The sequence below is a fragment of the Ischnura elegans genome, chromosome 6, assembly GCF_921293095.1.
Source record: "Ischnura elegans chromosome 6, ioIscEleg1.1, whole genome shotgun sequence".
Lineage (NCBI taxonomy): Eukaryota > Metazoa > Arthropoda > Insecta > Odonata > Coenagrionidae > Ischnura > Ischnura elegans.
The window spans coordinates 95,478,773-95,500,087 of record NC_060251.1 but is presented as its reverse complement, the minus strand read 5'-3'; the positions used below and the strand labels follow the sequence as shown (position 1 = coordinate 95,500,087).

General features: G+C 36.2%; 1 protein-coding gene across 2 annotated transcripts in view; it reads right to left on the bottom strand.

The window, feature by feature from the left end:
- Positions 1-268: 268 nt before the first annotated feature.
- LOC124161207 (cadherin-87A-like) overlaps positions 269-21,315 on the bottom strand; it is a 1,373,415-nt gene continuing 1,352,368 nt past the window's right edge. For both annotated transcript variants that reach the window (XM_046537469.1, XM_046537470.1), the window contains 18 exons: positions 20,705-20,862; positions 20,241-20,355; positions 19,849-20,003; positions 17,489-17,675; positions 16,573-16,793; positions 16,275-16,472; positions 15,470-15,641; positions 14,461-14,663; positions 13,881-14,001; positions 13,125-13,239; positions 12,260-12,434; positions 11,102-11,277; positions 10,571-10,706; positions 9,018-9,142; positions 6,675-6,776; positions 5,568-5,697; positions 2,989-3,237; positions 269-1,467 (listed from right to left, as the gene is read on the bottom strand). In XM_046537469.1, coding sequence (XP_046393425.1) covers positions 1,273-1,467; positions 2,989-3,237; positions 5,568-5,697; positions 6,675-6,776; positions 9,018-9,142; positions 10,571-10,706; positions 11,102-11,277; positions 12,260-12,434; positions 13,125-13,239; positions 13,881-14,001; positions 14,461-14,663; positions 15,470-15,641; positions 16,275-16,472; positions 16,573-16,793; positions 17,489-17,675; positions 19,849-20,003; positions 20,241-20,355; positions 20,705-20,862 — 2,933 coding nt within the window. In that variant the 3' untranslated portion in view covers positions 269-1,272. The remainder of the gene's footprint in view (positions 1,468-2,988; positions 3,238-5,567; positions 5,698-6,674; positions 6,777-9,017; positions 9,143-10,570; positions 10,707-11,101; positions 11,278-12,259; positions 12,435-13,124; positions 13,240-13,880; positions 14,002-14,460; positions 14,664-15,469; positions 15,642-16,274; positions 16,473-16,572; positions 16,794-17,488; positions 17,676-19,848; positions 20,004-20,240; positions 20,356-20,704; positions 20,863-21,315) is intronic.

Sequence of the window (21,315 nt, the reverse complement as noted above, 5' to 3'; positions counted from 1 at the left end):
TACTGTTCAAAAAGAAATCTAAAGGTGTGAAAGATTTCGGAGGGAGGTGTGTCATTGGTTATGTATGAATATGTAATTTGGTTAAGGTGGTACAAGTGGTACGCCGAATAAAGATGGCGGTTTGAGAAGTTTCAATAGATCGTTCGTGTTATTGCCACATGCTTGTTCTATTCCCAATTGTCTTGAACCTATGTGTTTAGTTATGGTCTGGGCACCACCAAATATAAGTTTAAACAATCTTAATGACAAAAATAAACGAAGGAGAGAATACTTTTTTAAAAGTTTATTAGAACACCAAAATGCTAGACACTGTACAGCTATTGTGGTGTTTACCATGAACTTATCACGTGTCCATGCATTTTCTCAAGAATAATTTATCTTTATCGTTTATTTAATCCAAATACCCACAATAAACATGAAAATTTTCATTTTGTATAAAACATTTGCCTATTCATTTCTTTCCATTACTCATAATTAGTAAAAATAAATTTGTAATTACTTTAATTAAAGTACAGCACATTACTTTGTAATACCTACATCTAAGAACCACATTTATTTATATCTAATCAAAATAAATCACCAACTGCTATAACAGGAGTTTTGATATGGAATGTATTACCCTATCATAAATTCCTACAGTTATCTTCTGCACACTTAAAGTATATTTCAAATAAATGATTAAGCCAAATGACAGAGAAAATATGAATATACTGGTCAGTCATATACATTGCACAATAATTGTAAACAATTAGTATTCAAGCAATTACTCAGTAACAAATAAATTAGTAAACAAATTTGCTTATCAAAATGACACTTGAACATAAAAAATGAACATAAAATTACCTAATAAAAATTATCTAAAAAAAGTCTAAACGAATACTTCCACTTACACATTTTCATACGACAAAGAATCATGCATCTTCCATATGCATTCAGTTTTTAAGGAATGCTTATAGTCACACAATTTTATAAAAGTTAAAAAGCGCCATGTCCACAGGGTTGATATTGTCTTTCTTTCTCTTGATTTTGAAGAAATTCTTCAGTCCATGATATCAATAATTATGTTATTGTTCAAACATTATGCCTAAAAAATTCTACATTCATTCATCACAATTGTTGAAGGAATTCTTCATTTTTATACACTCCAAGGATGATTCAGTTAATTTCATGGAGCCCAGGGAGAGAGGGGGGGGGGGAAAGAATGTTGTCGGATGAGAGTCCACGATCTTGCAAAAAAAACTGAGCAAATGCACAAGACCCAGTCCCGTCTCCTCAGATCAGTTCCGCCACAAATTCAGGTTCCCCGTGCTCGTTCATCGGGACTGTGGCGACTGTTGGTGATTTTGACGAATTGTGAGGGCGAGATGACGAATCAAACTGAGATGGCACTAAAAACGTTGATGCTTGGAATCCCATACCAGCTTCATTTGGATTTCCTCCATGGCAGTCTAAGAGCTCACTGTACACCTGCGTGGGAAAGGTCAAATTGGTTGATGTTGAAAATGGTACAATTGGTACAAAAGGCTAATGAAGTCCTCTGATTAAAGTATGTTTCTGGTTGAGACAGAAATATAATAATAATATATTAACACAAGGAAAGGAGACAGATGGAGAAAAATGGCTCTTCTGAAATGCAAATATGTAGGGAGGTGATGGGAGTAAGTTGTAGGGATAGAAGAAGAAATGAAGAAATGATGAGGTCCTAGAGACAGGTGGTAAAATGTGGAATGCTGTCAGAAAATTGTAAGTCACAATTTTACAAAGACTGGGTTGATGAGTATATAAAGCAAGAAGGAATTTAGCAGCTAGAGGGGTAGTAGAAGAAAGGAGCAAAATGGGGCAGAGTTGTGCAATGAATTTTAATGAGCTGAAGGGGAGAGACAGGATTTGAAGAAGACATATTACATAAACAGATGAGTTAGAACCCAGATTTGGGTGAATAGATCCGCATGAATTCATGACTATTATTCTACCACTTGAACTACCAAGGCCTTTTTCCCCTGCAGAGTAGGCCTCTGGCTACTCCACGCTTATTCCTTGAATAATGTCTACCAACAGTGAAAAAAAAGTGAGGCACCCAAGTTTGAGGAGCTCTTTCGTCTAAATGAAGTAGGTAATTAATTTCAATGCAATAAAAAGCAAACGATGGAGAAATTATTTCTGCGTTGAATCATTTGCTTTAAAAATTTTTTGTGCCCACATTATTCCCTGTACTTAATTTTTTCTGGATTTATTGTGAACAACGCAAATCTCTGCTAATTTGAAACCAATCGATCAATTGAAAATTGATTTCAACTGATTTATGCTGTACAATGAATCAAAGACTGGCACTTATAACATTTACATTAAATATTGCAAATCACATCAATATCGCTTATTATTTATATACAGCAGACTCCCGATTATCTGGCTGTGGTATATCCGCTTTGTGGATTATCCATGCATGATTTTCACTCTCGCTCAATATTTTCCGTGATCTTTAAAGAAAAATAAATTCAGACGCCAAATTGTCTGAATCACTGCATTAATGATAATCATCATTAGGATACTCCAGGCTTATTATTTCCATTAGAATCCCCTTCGTATAACAGAAGTGATCACGCACTAGCTGCATTCACGGGAGCACCATGTTCCTGTTTTCCAAGTATCACAGTGCGCGACCGCACTCCGTGATCAGGGATATACATCCTGCAGCAATTGTTATATTCGCAAGTGAAAGAAGGAGCATCCTTGAATGGAAATTAGGAGATCCATGGAGAAATATCTAGATCTTCCAAATAAAATTGAGTACAAGAACTAATTAAGATTCTGAAAACTTGCCGGCTTCCTCAAAAAAACCTTGGCAGTCTTTGTGCATACCACTCAAACTGACCTGGCAATTTAAGAGCTGATATTTTGGAGAGGACTTTGCATCTAAATGGGGAGAGATGAAGGAATCACTCAAAGGTCAGCTAATGGTTAAATATGATGCTAGACATGAAGACCCACCTCTCCAGGAGCCCCTTTGTAACTTCCCCCACTGCTGCCACTCGAAGCTCCCCCACCAGACGGATGTCTGGCATAGCCAGTGCCCCCTCGTGGAGTGTGGGGTCGACCCGCAGCAGGCATCCGACCTAAAGTCGCATAGTCTGCACTGTCCCCTACATTCCCATCTCCTAACCGTGGTCCAAGGCCTGTAGATGAACCTCTTCTAGCAGGGAGTTGGATTGTGGCATAGGTATTGCTTTGGGCATCCATCTGCAAAGAAAATGAATCAGAATTCACCGATGGAACAATGTACATAGCATGAAATGGATAAAGAACAATTTTAATAGGATGCAGGCCTGGACGGCAGGCCTATAGCAGGGATGAGAAGAAGATAAATCAATGAATGCATGATGAGCTCTTTTACGAGGGTAAACTTAAAAATAAGGTCTCCTAAGTCGTTGCATTGCCGCCTGAGACACTAGGCACAATCCGCCAACAACACCATATTTTTGCTTCCTCCACTACCACTCTCGACCGCAAAGAAGTACTGTCGACTGCTCATTATTGGCATAGCAGCCGTCTCCATGGAGCTTCCTCTCACGCCTCCATTCAGGTGTGAAATTCGGTCTGTCATGTGAATTTTGACTTCGAAAAAGGTGGCACCTATCGACATTCATCACCAATTGGCTGAAGTTTACGGTAAATATCTATGGATGTTAAAAATGTTAGTAAGTGGTTCCATGTTTTCCTTTCCAGTCGCGTAAATGCTCACCACCAGTTGTGGACCATTTTGAAGAGGAAGGAGATGATTTTTGGACTCTATCACAAAGGGTGATGAAACCTGGGTTCACCTGAGACAAAGCAGCAGTCTAAACAATGGTGCCACCCAACGTCTCTGAATCCAGAAAAGGTAAAACAAACTCTGTCAGCCAAGAAGGTCATGGCAACAGTGTTTTGGGACCAAAAGGGAGTATTGTTGGTGGATTTCGTGCACCGGGGAACCACTATCAATATGGAAAGATACTGCTTAACACTACAAAAGCTTCAAGGCACCATCAAGAGAAAATGTCCAGGAATGCTGAAGAAGGGGGTCTCATTCAATATCGACAACACATGCCTGAATGTGGCTAATCAGATGAGGGAACTGATCTCGAAGTTTGGGTGGAAAGTGATTGGACACCCTCCATACACCCCCAATGTCGCATTCAGTGATTTCCAAATGTTTCTCGCCCTGGAGAAACACCTAGGAGGGATGAAGTTCGCAACTGATGACGAGGTGCAAGAGGAGGTCTGTGCCCAACTGCGCAATGCGGATGGAAGCTTGTACGATGACGGGATTCAAAAGTTCATCGTGGGGATGAGGAAAGTCATCAAGAGCCAGGGTGACGACATAAAAAATAGCAGAAGGCATGAACTTTCCAGCAATCTATCCAAAAAATTTAAATAAATGTTATATTTAATGACCAAAAAAATTGGAGACCTTACTGTGAAGTGTACCCTCATACATTAACTACCACAGTGTTTTACATGACAATGATTGAATTTATGATCTATTTAACCTTCCATTGACTTCACCTATTGCCTGTTTGCATTCCTACAAGAATATCATTTTACTATTGCTTATGAAACAGACAAGTTTTTGGGAAATGGGATGATAATTTGAGATTCTGCTTCTTTTGTGAAAAGAAGTTTAAATTTAGCAAGGAAAAGCTACAAAATTCAATCATTGCTTGTTTTTTTTCAAATTTATTCAGTGTGTCAGGATACTTCTCCGACTAGATCAACAAATGAATGAAGTTTTACTTCTGTTAGAGGAAGTAGTAATTTTGAAATGATACATTAAAACATAACAGATGTGGGTGTACACACAAAAGACATTAGTTTTAACATGAAAATCCACTGCTCCAATACCAATCACTAATTTCATAAAACACTTTCCAAACAAATGAGATACATAGCTACATACATGCCTTTTATGTAGTCAGCTACAGTAAAGTAATTACATAAATGCCAAAATTCAGTCAACCCTTTTTTTCTTCAGCATAGAGTACGTATCAATAACTTCAGATTGATATGCAATTGCTTGGCATGAAAAATATTTTCATCAACTTGGAATAAGAAAATTGGGCACAGAGATATGTATTTTAGTAATTTAAAAAGTAATTTTTAAATCCATGCTTATCGATACCTTCCACTGCAAAAACACTCAACAATCGCCCACCAAATCAAATCCTCTCATCTATTAGCCCAACAATACGAATCCGCTCAGCCGGCATGAGTATCTGGAGCATAAACGCTCACCTCCAAGCTTGGAGGATAGGAGATGAGCGTTTATGCTCCTGACACTGCCAGCTGAGAGGATTCGTATTGTTGGGCTACTAGGTGAGCGGATTTGATTCGGTGGGCGATTGTTGAGCGTTTTTGCAGTGGAGGTATCCTTATACTCATAGCATTACTCCATCCAACTTTTGTGATAAGAAGAATTATGATATATTTATATAATGATTTAATTAGTTCACTTGCTATGTATAACCTTTTAATAATGATATACCCTCATTACAAAATTGTAGAAATAGATATAGACAAGAGAAGGAAATTACCTGAGAGAAGTCAACGCTGTCTCTCCTATGGATTCCCTCATCATTTGGAGGAATTCCAATTCCTCCGGACTGATCAGGTTCACTGAATACTTGCATCGTCAACTCCTGCTCTTCATACAATTTAAGTTTCCTATTTCGGAAAAAATATGATACATAATTTTTCACCACTAAAGACTGTTATCAGTTTTAGTTCACAGTTTGATAAAATATAGGATATGCGATTTTTCAAAACTATATTATAGATTATAGTAAGGTGCAACCAAATTCCAAGTACATAAATTATTCCCAATAAGTACCAAAAAATTAAATATTCTCCTATTTTTTATAATAATGTCTTACAGTATTATACTTCTTGACCAGTGGCATTAATACCACTTCAGTTATCATACATGAAGGAGATCTTTTAAGTTCTACATGAATTCGGCTGACAGCCACTATACAGGCACAGAAGCAATTTGCTAGGCTTAGATTGGTTGAGCCAATTAGTACCAGTATCTTTCAGAGTGATTGGGAGAAATCATCAAAGAGTAGCACCATATTTCTACTTACAACAGAAAGGACAAAATAAAGAGTGGTTACTGCTGAATGGATAGCAGTAGGAATTCGTATTTCACCCAGACAAGAAAGGATTTCAATAAGTAAGGGCACTGGAATACGTTGGAATAAATTTTCATTACATATTTGTAAGCCCTTCCTTGCTTACAAATATGTAAGTAGAACTCAGTAGCCAAATATATCCAATGTGCAGCTTCTTTTCTCTATTATTAAATGGCTGGTGTCCTAACACATACATTTTGATGGCTCGTGGGCCATGTTGCAGATAAATTAAGGGAGTCACATCAAATTAATCCCCATCTCCTGTTAATTTTAGGCCTATTTCCCACCATATAGGTATCCATAGGGTATCCATCAATAATTCCTGCATTTCCAGTGAACTATTCTTGACTCACCTAATGCCTTTCTGTAGACCAATGTGGCCAATAAATTTTCATTACATTTAATAATAACCAATTTAGAGTGTTCCAAGAAACTATACTGTCAAAAAGATGATCAGCAGGGTTATAAGTATATCCTCAACATTATACCATGTACTTCCAAGATACTCACTGCTCAATCCAAAGAGGGTTTTCAGTTGTGTTCAATTCATCAATCATCTCTTTCTTGATGAGAGCTTCTTTTTTCTTCAAGTCACTTGGAGATGTAATCACCCTGAAAATAGACAAAAAACAAATATAATCAACACAAATATAAAAGCAAGACGAAGAAATTATGATTCCAGTGTGACATTATGCATGTTTGTTATTTACTATCAGAGTACCCACTTAAATTACATTCTAAAACATTACAAATACTCATTTTTATATGATATTTCATTGCAAGCATATTTTACATAAATTTATGCTACGATGGTACTTAGAAAGCCTTAAAAATGTTCTTTGCTCTGACTGAGCTTAAATCAATTGAAGATTGTATGTATAATAAATAATATTGTATGTAATGCATGCATGCATGTTTTGATAATTCCTACATTTTCAGTAAACTATTCTTGACTTGTCTAATGCCTTTCTGTAGACCAATGGGGCCAATAAATTTTCATTACATTTAATAATAACCAATTTAGAGTGTTCCAAGAAACTATTGCCACAAAGATGATCAGCAGGGCTATTCCACTGATTGTATGGCCAGGCCATAAGTCGAAATCGACCATAACTACGGCCTCAAGACATACGTATGGCTTTGAGCGATTCTACTCTGAGCGAAAGGCCATATGTTGGGCGGTAGCTATGGCCTAAAGACCGTAATACTACGGCCTGCCTAGGAAGCCGTCATAACACGGGCCATACGAAATAACATTGCTCGCCTAAGGAGTTATAAAAGAAATTTACGAAGTGCACTCGATTACATAGCGATTGTTTCAAGAAATATATGACTACTGTGCAGGAGCACATGCGGATTCAACAGGAATTGGCTAGATATATAAAAGAAAGACCTTGATTTCATCTGGAAAGGAGGAGTATAAGGGATACGTGTAATCCATTCGCATATGATGATAATATTTTCATTAATTATTTCCGCGCGTGAAAAGAAATTGTTTCTTACCTTGAAAGCGGAGATAGTGAACAGTGGCACCGACTCCATGGGGCTTGAGGGGGCCCCGGCCCCCTCAAAAATTTGTTATGGGTGTGAGGAAAAAATGTGTCAGGCTAGCTGATTTTCCCCTTAGTGTCCAGATACTGAGATTATAGTTATCAGGGCTCTAATGTTGATCATATGACTCTTCTAAAATGCTTAAAAAACTTAAAACTCACTACTTATAATATTTTCTGGGGCAAGATCCCCGGTTTGGGCCCCCCAATATTTTTTGTAAGTCAGCACCCCAGATAGTGAATGGAATTAGCATTTGCTTATTAAAAAGTTATGAATACTTTTTAAATGGAACCTAGTTAAAAAGTTATGAATACTTTTTAAATGGATGCTCCGTTGAAGTGAACAGAGGAAGGGGCTTTTATTTGCTTTCTGTGCTACATTTGCTAACAGATTTCTTGCTTATTTGCTCCAAAAGCTGTAGATAACTTGAAATATCCACTCAGAAATGTTTTATATTTAAGGTTCTCGTTGCATTTTGGTACACAAGGGAGGATATCAAAGACACGTGGGGCAAGAATTTTTTTTGTCAGTGATGCAATCTTCAGTAAGTTGATGCATGCAGGAGAAATACCATCCACAAATCAAGGAAAAAATGGTAATTTCAAATTAATGCTATAATTTTATACAGATACCTAAAGTATCAGGCATTGGTTGGATTTCTAAGGCTTTTGGGCCTAACTGATTGCACCTATGAGACAATAGTTACACCATTGGAAGGAGAGAAAGGGGGTTAGAACTACAAGGGGATCACATGTCCTCACTTTATTCATTACATGCAGAATTCACGAATATATTATACAAATTACTGTACGGTACAAATCATGTGAAAATTTCTTCAGCTTCTTCTCGTCCGTGATTTTTACTCTTCACTTTTTCCGAAGCTCTCCAGCGTCTGCTGCCAGACCAGTATCATAAGAAAAATCCTAATTTATCCTTTAACAGGAGTCCATTTCGTTTAAGGCCCATAAAATTAATTTTATCTCCACGTTGGAACAAACTACCTTCTAAAAAAATGACCAATGTTTGAAAAAGTGAACCAAACTTATAGCACCAATTATAATTTTCATACTCGCCTGCAGAAAGGGCATTAAGACTTTTGTTTGGACCATACGATATGGCCCCTCTGGAGTGAAATTGGTATAGGCCGTAATTTTGGGCCAGGCCATACGAAAATTATGGCTGGCCAATGGATTGACCCGTTTAGCAGAATAGCTCTGCTGGCATAGACAGACAGAACACAAACCCAAAACAGATAATGAGTGATAAAACAACGACATGAGAATAATGACAGACAAAACTTACCAATGTCTTAAGCAGCAGCAGACAACCAGGAAGGTAATCAGGCCCACAAAAAGAACAATTACCAAAGCTATTAGAGCTGCTAACGCAGGATCAAATGATTCCTCTCTAATTCCAACGAAAGCAGGCTGTAGAGAGAAATTTGAAATACATGAATGTCCAAGAAGTTGAAATTTTTTTAAATTTTGATTAAAAAAGGACCAACTAAAAATAAACCCTGGGAATGCACCTATTGAGGCTCATAGGAACTTGTTGTGTGCACCAAAATATTTAATATAGGAGCACAGTATTGCTCTGAATAGTCCCTCTTCAAATAACCCACCCCACTGATTACAGCCCTCCCCTAATTTTTGAGGCTAGACTTGTAGACAAAAATCTCCAGTGCAAAGCCAGCCTTAGCACTTGATGTTCAAAATTTTTGTGCTCATATGGTGCAATTGAATAAATTGATAGCCAGATTTACAGACACAAAGAGACATTCTTGTCGCCTCTATAATTAAAGGTTAATTTTATGTAGGTAAGGTGAGAAAAGTAGCTGTTTTTCATTTGTCTCAGCACCATACCAGTTTCGAAGGGCATCCAAAACCATAAGATACCACAGTATCAATGAATTGCACAGTTATTGTTAAATAGAGTTTTTCTGAACAAAATTCCAAGAGCTTAATTCTACTACTTCAATAGAATCAGATTTGACATAGTCCTGGCCTAAATTTTCTTGGTAATGAAACATTTCAGAGAAGTGCATGCGCAAATGTCTTCTCACCGTGCTCTTGATACTAGAAACTCATAGAATCAGTTAACACAGGTATTAAAAAAACAAACACCACATATCATATAGAGAACCATTGCTAAACAACAACTGATCCACTAAGCCATCATACCAAAGCCAGGAATAGGAGAGTTTTCTCTCCATAAATAATTTAGCAGAAGGAGAAAGCCTCCGTTAGTTTGGGATTGATAGCAAAAGGTAACTTAAAACAATGATGGCATATGTTTCTAATGAAGCCAGTAGCAGAGGCATGGACTGGGAAATGAAGAAAATGGTCCTTGGGATTAAGAAAAATATTAAAAATAATGATAATTGAAAGTTGACTTTCTGATTTAATTTTACTGTTTAGAGTATTTCAAAAAGTTTCATAAGTACCTACTTCACCAATGGAAATTCTTATATTACAGAAACAAAAGAATTGTCATGAACACAAAGTGTACTCTTTGAATTACTGATATCATACCTTCGAAATCGGTAGATTGCAAACTGAACATGACAAAATTAGACTCTGGTTTTCAATGAGGTCACAATAATTCGTCTTCGGTAACTTCAAAATAAATGGAATGGCAATGGATTACATCGTCCTCATTTTAATATAGTTAGGTGTACCTTGACGTAGATGTTCAAGTAGCCTGATTAGTCATTCAAATCACTTGAGCTAGAATATACGCTCCCATCTATTTTCTCATGGAGATTTTGGGCAAAAAAGTGGCGACTGTATTTGAAGATACACTGCATCCCAGTTCTCAATCAACTCATAGCAAATATCCCACTGAACTGAACTTACCACAACATTTTCTATTGCAAATCCAGCATATTTGTCCTTGAGGAAATCATACTTTGCGTCAATCACTTTCAGGACATCAGGAATGGGAGCAATGTTTTGGGTTTTACCATCAACTACATGCAGGTACATGTCACACCTGAAAATAATAAAATCCAATTTTCTAATGCTCATGCCTGCACTCAATAATATTTCGCCAATATTTGGAGGATGTTTCAATGGAAATAGGATATAACCCAGATTTTAGGTTTTTTGCACAAATTCTGGACATAAAAAACATTCTTCATTTAAACTGTCATTTATAAAAATTAAATTATGCATGAAAATTTGAATAATTTAATTTTATTTGCATTAATATAGCTTTCAAAACAAGAGTCACTCTGGGAAATGCCTGCACTTGAACAAAATTTTCCAGCATTACTGTGAATGACCGTGGCACTTAAATGGTAAAAAATTAAATTCAGATGAAGCCTGAGGTGGGAACAGCAAGTTAGAGAAATAAGGGTTAAGTCTAATTATTTGACAAGAACGTACCAATCCCTTCGAATTTGACCAGAGGAGTCAACATGGTAGCGGATGTCATCAATGACCACCTGACTCTGAGTGGCATTTGACAGCTCAGATACAATTTCATCCTTCTCCTGGTTCACCTCCTCAGGTGGTCGGGACAGAATGACGCGAATGAGTTGCTCTGGCTCATAGATCCAGATCTGAAACAAAAACGGAGCAAATTCAAGAATGGATATAGAGGGAAAAGCAGTTACACAGAAAAAAGAACGAAACTGATGATTTTTGGTGTGATTTGGCCAAATTGTCCTAAGTAAAAATAATTTTAATTTGACAAAATTAACTTTGACATCACCATGTATATATCACTACAAGCAATAACACCGACTGCATCAAATTTACTCATTTCAAATTGTTAATTGCACATTATGGTAGGACACATTGGGACCAGAGAGCAAAGATGCAGCTTTCATCCAAGGTGATTCCTGAAGGAGGTCGCCACTGAAAAGAGATGATACTATGTTTTCTGCTTATGCAGGAAATGAGTTTGGTTCTTGGCACTACCTAACACTCATTTTTTTTGTATTTTCAGAGAGTTTTTAAGAAATACATTTTACAGGAGGTAAATTGCGTGCAAATATGCATTTACACTGTATGGTATAGAGATTTCGACCAATAGAGTATAAGTGCAGCCTGCTTGGTAGTCATTACTTGGCAGAGGCGCAGACAGGTATTAAGGCTGGGGGAGATTTAGGTGCAACTAATACCGGGGTGTGCGATGGTATGGAATACCCACCAGGATAAGCGATAGGTGCGAGATTATTAAATTGCGGAATTTTAAGATAAACGGTTCAAAATGGTGAGTTTTACGGTCTTCTGAGGGATATTTTATTAATCCTTACACTATTCTATTCGTGATATCAATCCAATTAAGTAAAATGGATTAAACTTCAAAAATTTCTCTGAGCTCTGAGGGGGGGTTTTAACCTCCAAAACCCTCCTTCGAAAGGAGACACACTGGTCATGACATCCAGAGGACATGCGCATGTGAAGGAGAGGTTTTGTGGTCTGTATCAGCTAGGATACCATATTAGTGAAGTAAACAACTGCAGTTGTGAAGAGATTATGGAGAAAATAGGGAAATTAAAAAAAAAACTTCATGCAAGATATTTCGTCAATACTCACATGCACTTTGGCATGCGTTTCTCTCTCAGGAGGAGCTGTCTCTCGAGCAACAACATCCAGCACAAATCGATCCTGGTTGTACTCCGTCACATAATTTGCTGTTACCAATCGTCCGTCTGAGGTGATGTTGAAAGGAGATGGCACCACTGATCCAGAAGATACATTTGAACCATACCTAAAAAAATACAGCTTTCATCAAGTGCTTCAATTTCATCTAATGTTTAATAATAGTAAGAAGTGTGTGATAATGACGTAATTCAATATACAACTGTCTATGTGCTTTTGGGTGCTTGTAAAAGTAAGTTTTTTTCCCTTCTGGATTAAGAGACACTCATTATGAGATTATGCTTAACAGATAGTTTAATTCCATCTATATTTCATTCGAAAAAATTGATTGTTTGAGGCGTAACTTGGTGAAAGCGATTCATAATTAAATTAAAAAGAAGAACTTTGTGCTTTCACATTAATATTTATTCACGAGCATGGTTTCAACGTTAGACGTCATCATCAGGTAATGATGATGACGTCTGACGTTGAAACCATGGTCGTGAATAAATATTATTGTGAAAGCACAAAGTTCTTCTTTTTAATTTAATTATATTTCATTCACAAAAGCAAGTTTTTTGAAGATGTAATATACATTTACCTAATGCAAATTTTAATGTGTCATTCAATCGCAGTTCACTGTAAAATTTTTTCGCTTAAATGGGTGTTAAATACCCGAAAAATAATGCTATTATTAACTACATATTTCACAAAATATGACAGAGAGGAAACTTATAATAAATACAAAATAAGAAGACAATGTAAGACGATAGAGAGTGACTTTGAATCATTATGATAGCTTATTCCATATAATACAAACCTGTACAGGTTGGATGTGAGGATCAAAAAGGTGATAGAACCATTTTCTCCTTTATCTGGGTCAACAGCTCGAAGTTTAGCGACAAACTCATTGATGTTTGCCATTGCATTTATACCTAATCAAGATGGAATGCAAATTCAATCAATAACATGTATAAGAAGCATAAGAATGCATTTTCATTTGTAGACAAACATAAAATACCTCAATTGAAATTTCTGAGAATACAGAATACTTAGTTGAATTGCAATGAGAGGAAGGATTATTGATTTTATAGAAGGCAATTTGGAATGGTTAAGTCCTGATAGACTAAACCACTTCAGGTATATGTATGGTCAATAAAATATAGAATACCAATTCATAGAAATATTTTTTCATGCAAAAAATTCCTTATTTCAAAGTAAAGGCTTTTAAACTTCATCATTCACTGAAAATATTAAATTTTTACAATGACATTAAGTTTTAACAGCATTCTTAAGAGTGGATGGAGGTCCATGGCAGTGATGATCTAATGTCTATACAATTTGCAATGTAACCTTACGAATGCATTGCAGCTACGTTGTAAATAAGTAATGAAGAAAACAGGTTGTGAATACTTAGTGCACCAGTAGGAGGCCTGTTACAGCATGTTAAGAATTCATTTACAATGGCATTGCAATGTGATATCTTGCGCAGCAGCTATATCAGTGATGGAGGGCTTATGCCCACCTGGAGAGTGAAATATTTACATTGCCTTTAGGGTAGGACGAAGTCACTCACCAGCATAGTAGTCAGAGCGGTCAAAAACAGGAGCATTGTCATTTTTGTCCTGAACGGTGACGTGGACATGAGCCACACTTGATTCCCTTTCTCCTGCCCCAGGGAAGTACTCATTCTCAGGCTACGGAGAAGAGAAAAATCATTAATGTTACCTTCTAATTAGTAAGATACAAAGGAAGTCTTTAATTACAGGCACTGGACCAGTTTTAAAGTTAAGTGAAACATTACAATTATGCATTTGAAGGATAACAGTAATTGATGTAAAATGGAAGAGTAAAAATAAAATAAATTATATAAAAGCTGCATTTATACAAACAGATCATGTACTTATAAGAGTGTCTACAGTGGGTGCTATGAGACCCAAGTACTACCTTCAAGAATGGCAAAATTAACCAAGAAAATCCAAAAATATAGCAAAAACTCCTGGACAAGAAGTATAAAAAGGCTTTAAATTAAAAAAATTGGGTATAAAATACCACGTTTTTGGGTATATTTGGTTATGCAATTCATGGAGATAAAAAGCATCTCATCAAAATGCATAATTTCTGACTGCAAATAAAAATTATTATCTCAAACTCACAGCATAGATATTGTAGACTGGGTCATTGGATGCTTTGATGTACACATCATAAGAATCTCTCTTCTCCCTGTCAAATGTAGTGTTAGCGTACAGGATGCCTTCAGTTCGATCAATGTAGAACAGCCCCTCTTCATTCCCAGCAATGATATAATAATAAATTTTTGCATACTTTCCTTCGTCTCGATCAATAGCAACTACTCGGCCTACAAAAGAAAATTCAAACAATCAGTGAGAACTTTGTACTATTTCTTATTCATAAATATGTATCGCTAAATTTTTCCCATCCTTTTTTTTTAATATTTAATTTCCTGTTGGCTATACAAGTATAACATCGGATTTAGCCAAAAAAGGAAGAAAGTTAATACAAAAGTTACATATAAATTACAAAGAAGAGATAAGCAGCTAAATACATATGTAATTATATTAATTTGTCATTAAGATACTCATCAATGCTGTGATAGCATTTTTTAAGTAGCAGTTCTTTTAGCTTATTTTTAAAAGTATTATCACTCACTGTACATTTTATTGGATTTGGGACTTTATTATAAACCATCGAGGCTGAGTGGTGAGGACCTTTTAAAAATCAGCCACCCTCCCCTGAGGTTGTATTGCCTTGCAGCAATAATGCATCTGAGGTCTGATATGCATACACAAGTGGCTAGTTGATGTTTAAATATTGTTCATTAAGCTGGTGAAATAAAAACTTACATTGGAGAGCCATCTTAAAAATTACCACATTTTTGATTTTTACAGATATTATAGAAGGGGTGAGAAGCAGCTGGTAACAACATTTATCCACCGTTACCACAATTTTAAGTAGATAATCAAATTTTTTGAGAGAAGAAATATTTAGAGATTATTATATTTTAGTTCTAGGTTTACGAGCTTGTCTTCAATTGGCTGCATATCATATGATACAATGATATTTCATTAATTCTAACAAAGTAATGGATATCAACCTTACATCAACAATATTTACTTTGTTTCTTGGCAGATAACCCATGCTCACCTATAGGCCAATCCCTGTACTCATTTTCTGGCACTTTGAAACGGTAAGGCATTGTTGTTTCATCCATTGGGAATTCTGGTTTGTTGTCATCTGAGTCCACCAGTAGGATTGTGAGAAATCTCAATGTCTCATATGAAATGGGTGAACCATGATCCTGAGCCACAAGCACCAACTGTTTTCAATGAGGAAAGACATCAATTCATCACCAATCGAGAGAAAAAAAGTAACAGCTTGTAAAAGCTCTATTTAGATCAATCACCAATCAATTCGTACAAGTTTTAAGCAAGCACAAATTTTCAAATCTTGAGAATTAACTCACTCACTCACTCAGTAGGGAGAGGTTTGGATAGCCATGGGTAGAACTCATGCCTGGCTAAGCCACAAAATAAATTTCAACCGCTCAGAGAAAGGTTGGTAAGTTAATTTCTCTGGAAAACCTTGCACTCTGAGGATTTCACATTTCCTGGTGTCATAAGGCTTCACCTGGGATTTGAGTCAGGAACCCTCCAATCAGTAGCCAAGCGAATGGTTACAGATTGAAGGGTCCCACTTTCAATTTGCCTACCCACCCGGAATGTGTAAAATTTACTTGTCCGTGGCTTAGTTCAGGGTGATTTCTGCCCTCGTCCATCCAAACCAAACTTCCCATTGCATCACTGAGAAAATCAATAAACATGAGCACTCACTCAACTGAGAGGTACAATAAGATGATTTTTCACATACATAAAACCAATGGCTGGAAAACACCTGATGGTATTATTATAAAAAAAATGCAAAAGTACAGAGAAAGTACACATAAACTCACCTCATACTTTGACTTCACTTCTCTGTCAAGAATTATCTTTGTTCTCAGTTCTCCTGTGTCAGCACTAATGACAAACTCATTTGTTTCTTGCGTGTTTTCATTACCAACTTTCAAATGATAAGAGATTCGGCCATTCTCTCCTGGGTCGCTGTCTCGAGCTTTTACAGTCATGACCAAGTAGTTTGCCAGGCCTGCATTCTGTTGGAATGTTACAAAAATACAATTTACTTAGCACAGTAATTCATATTAAGGACTAAGGATACTTTGCATTTGGGTAGTTTTACTTTATCCACTTTACCTCTGGAACTTCAACGGTTGCATTTCCAGATTCTGGCATGATGAAAATTGGCTTATTCTGGTTTACATCCAGCACAGTTATGTTCACATTGACAGTGTCAGCGTATTCTCCAGTGCCATTCTTATCTCTTCCTTGAACTGTTAGGTGATACTGACCTCCTTGCCCCAACAAAGACCTCGCTGGGTAAACAATGCCTGAGAGTGGGTCAATTCGAAATAGACCTGGAGCAAACAAATGTAGCAAAATGTTTGTTAGGGCCACTAGGTACAATGAAAACATGAAATGAGTGCAAAATTACTTCAAATATGCTTCAGAAATAATACAAATATTTCTGAAAACAACACTTTTGGAAGTGATTTGTACACTGCAAGTAGACATAGGAAAAATTGTTCAGTCTCATCATCACACATATGCCTTTATTGTGAGTGCTATGGGGTTGAAAGATAATTTAAATCATAGAGAAACTTTTACTGGATACCTTTTGGGTACTTATCCCTGATACATAACGATCAATGCAAAGACTTTACCAAGGAAGATGCTTCAGGCACAAGGATAATTTTCTATAAATGCAGTATTCTATAAGTTTATACACTGATGGCACTAAGGTATCGCAATATTCTGAGAGTGGGAGAGAAAAGTTGAGCTTCAATTTTTCCATCCTGCCAGCAAGATTTTACCTCATCCCCAGCTAATATGATATCCAAAGCCAGTTCAAAATTCACCTAGGCTATAAATACTATACATTTTACTATGCTAAATTGTTCAATCACTTCACTCTTTATGCTAGTAAGTATGTACTATCTTCAAGATAAGAGGACAAAATAATCTGTAAACATCCATTTCAACAGAAAGAATACTTATTGCAAGAAAATGAACTTAAAATTGAGAGAAACACATCAAAACAAAGTACAATTACCTCCTTCATTTCCAAAGATTATGGAGTACATGACGAGCGAGTTGATCCCTTCATCCGCATCTTGGGCTTGGACTTGCTTGATTGGTGTTGGAGGAGATAGAGGGATGTTTTCCAGGATTGATGCTTGATACAGGTGTTCATTGAATACAGGAGGGTTGTCATTCATATCCAGCAACTTTATTCTCACCTTTTTGAATGGTAAAATATAAGGAAATGTTAATTTTATGAAATGATGCAATGGGTGCATTCAGCCACACACTGCAAAGAGAGCAGTTGATCATGACATCATGATAACTTGGTGATAGAGCACCGATTGCAATGACACTCAGCATGACTCTCACTAGCTTCCCTCCCTTCTGCTCTGTAGTCAGCAGAGTAGAGCAAGGTGTTTCAAAGCTCAATAAAATGGCAAATACTCAGTGCTGTGAACTCACTTTGCTCTGTCCCATGACGTCAGAGTGTTCCCTTGCTCAGAGTGCAAAGGAGAGTTTTCAGAGCATTTCAATACACCCAATGATTTAAAGTATTCTCTCCTAAATAAAAATGAAAATGACTAGTAATGGCTTTGGAAATTTTTATTTAGTTAAACTCCAAGTTTCAAACTTTCCGCATCTAGCCTGTTACAAGTGCCTTGTCTCTGTCAACTAATTTTTTGATCCATGTTTGAGAATGGAATATACCTACGTCTACTATACATTACTGTAGTTTTAAGAACAATTTTAAATTTTAAAAGATAGATTCTGCTGATGAAAAGATGCATGCCAACCATAATACCACTAAATCCTACTGAGAAATCAAGTAGCCAAGGTAAAAATGGTAGCATGAGGGCTGGAGTAGCTGAGAACACCACCCCGAGGGTAGCTCTATGCACACCGGCAAATTGGCAGACCTGAGCACCCACTAGGTAAAATGAGGAAAGAAGTGCAGTGGTGACAATCAGGTGGCTGAGAAGGGGTGGTTCCCCCCAAACTCTTCACGAAAATTCCATCTTCATCCCCAGACACATTACATTCGACCCATCCAAAACTTTTTCCTGCGACTTTGCCCCTCCCCCAACTCCAAATTGCCACTACTGGTAGGGTGTGAGTGGGAAAAACTCAAGTTGTAAATTACAGAAAGCTTGAGGAAGCTAACTGTTACAAACTCCTTAAATTACATATAAAGCACTTAACCCTCTTAGTGCTATCCTTCTTCCTGGGGTACTAGCGTGAAATTTGGAAGGTATTTTAATAAAATGAAGCAACTAGGATAAAGAACATTACAAAGCTATTTCATTACATATCCATATGCAGTTATATTTAAATTGATGAGGTTAAACTGGTTAATTTTGACAAAATATTTTTACGCTTATTGAAATATATACCTATATAATATAATAAGTTATAGCAAATAATGGACTACTTAAGAAGTGATACATCGGCCAGCCGCAATAAAAGGTGAAACCCTTTTACAAGACCACCAACAAATTTTTCACAGTTAAATACGGAGTGTCCTGTGGAACATATTTCTTCTCCTTCACATTCTTTATAACCTGTCCCATTTAACTCATTCAGGGCCGTCCTTTACCCTTCTTCTCTTCCACCATTCCTTATACAATCGTTTTTATGAGGAATGATGGCCTGATGAAAACAATAATACAAGGACAAGACAAAGGGAAGAAGGGCAAGGGATGTCCCCAAATGAGTTACATAGGACAGGTTATAAATGATGTAAAAGAGAAGAAATAAGTTGCTATGAAAAGGCAAACAAACAGGAAAGCAAAATGGAAAGCTGAGTAAAACAAATCCTAAGATTGTTGACCTATAATTGATCTTTGAGGAGACAGGAAGAAACACAAAAATGGTAGCACATTTATGTACTGATCACAGACTGATAACGAATGGAGAGTAACTTCTCCTCTTTATTATTTCCAGATTTTCAATTTAAACCTCGTTAAACATGCTATGGAAAGTAGAAAAATATGCTAAAAAATCATGGCATCTTGTTGCATTGAGGGCTAATGAATCATGCCTAAATATTAAACATCGAACTAAATTTTTTGCATATACGTTCTCCTATTCATAGTGTATTTCAAGATGTTAAAATCCAAAAGGAGGAAAAATATATTTAATCCATTAAGGATTAAGGAGGAAAAAATATATTTAATCCATTGAGAAGAAATGACTTTTTGGGGGGTAAATAAAGAGTTTCTACGATCACATGGTATTTCTAACACTGCAGACCATTGCAGTGAAAGGGATAAGGAAGAACATGTACTTTCTCAAGATGCTATTTCAAGTATGATAGGTAAAGGTAGAGACTATATTATTCACAAATCTAATTTCACATATCTAGTTCACATATTTAATATCAATACTTACAGGCACCGTAATACTTCTTCTGGCTTCCACAGGAGCTTCATCACTGGCAACCACTTGGATGACCAACTCGGGAGTATTTTCCCGATCCAAAACACCAGAATTTTGGACCTGTATCTCACCAGACTCAAGGATTGTGAAGTCTTCTTGATGCTCCCCTGAAAACAAATCAGAGTATGCTAAATGAAAAAAAATAACCTTCTCATCTATCAATGATTAAATATGTTAATGATATTTCACCCCCTGGAGGTGCTGTCATGCTAGTGCTTGGTCATCCCCCTTACTTCATCAAACTAACTATGTACCTACCTTAATCAGGAAAATGAAATTAAATGTAAAATAAACTCATCCACTTTAAAATGCCATGCAGAAGTAAAAGCATCTCAATAACTCACCTAATAAACTATATTTGACTTTTCCAAAGTCTCCATCATCACCATCAGTGGCATTGACAGTTATTACAAGAGTTCCCAATGGGGAGTTTTCATTTATAGTTGCATGATACTCAGGCTGAAAAATAAGTAAATGCATGAATTCACACAAAAATGCCCTAAAAAAATTACTCAACTTGTACGCAGTTCATGAACACTAGAAAAAGACATATTGAAGTTAAATATTTCTTATAAAAGGAAGCAATAGATACATGTAAATGATAACATGCTTACATACATTCACAAGATAAGTGATTAAATGAAAAAAAATTGATGAAGTCAACAAAGAAAGTGACCACTAATCAAGGATGGTTGAAAATATAAACAAAACATTATTCATATTAAAATATGACCATCAATGTACAAATACATGAGTGATAATGACAACACATAATAAATATAAGAATCAACATAGTAGAGTGAAATACCTCAGAAAATACTGGATCCATATCGTTCACATTAACAACATTGACTAATACATTGGCTGTAGCCGAGAATTGAGGAACCCCTGAGTCATAAGCTATCACAGAGAAATTAAGGGTCTTGACTTCCTCATAGTCAATTCTTTTCTTTGTTTTCACAATTCCTGGAATGAAAATGGTGAAATGTTAAAAGCTTTAATTGTTGTAACAGCCTTTAGAGTAATAGACAAGAATTTACCATTAATATATAATTTATTACAAATATACCTTCCCATTGCATATCTACTACTAATTCAAGCATTGGCCAATGATTCCTCCAAACTACAACATTAATAGCAGAATAAATATTGGCTCTATCATATGCTTTGAAACACATTCACCCCAGCTAACAAATTTTATTGGGAACCCAAGTGGCCATCACCAATAAACTAAAGATGTTATATTGACTCACAAATATTGGAAAAAATCCATTCCGGAATCTCTAAAGTATTAACTGGCTTACGTCATTGCCAAGATAGTATTACATAAAATATAAATTTCAGACCTGATTACCACAAATTAATGATTGCCCCATTATGCAAATTATGAAAACACTTTAAATATCAGAAAAATAAATG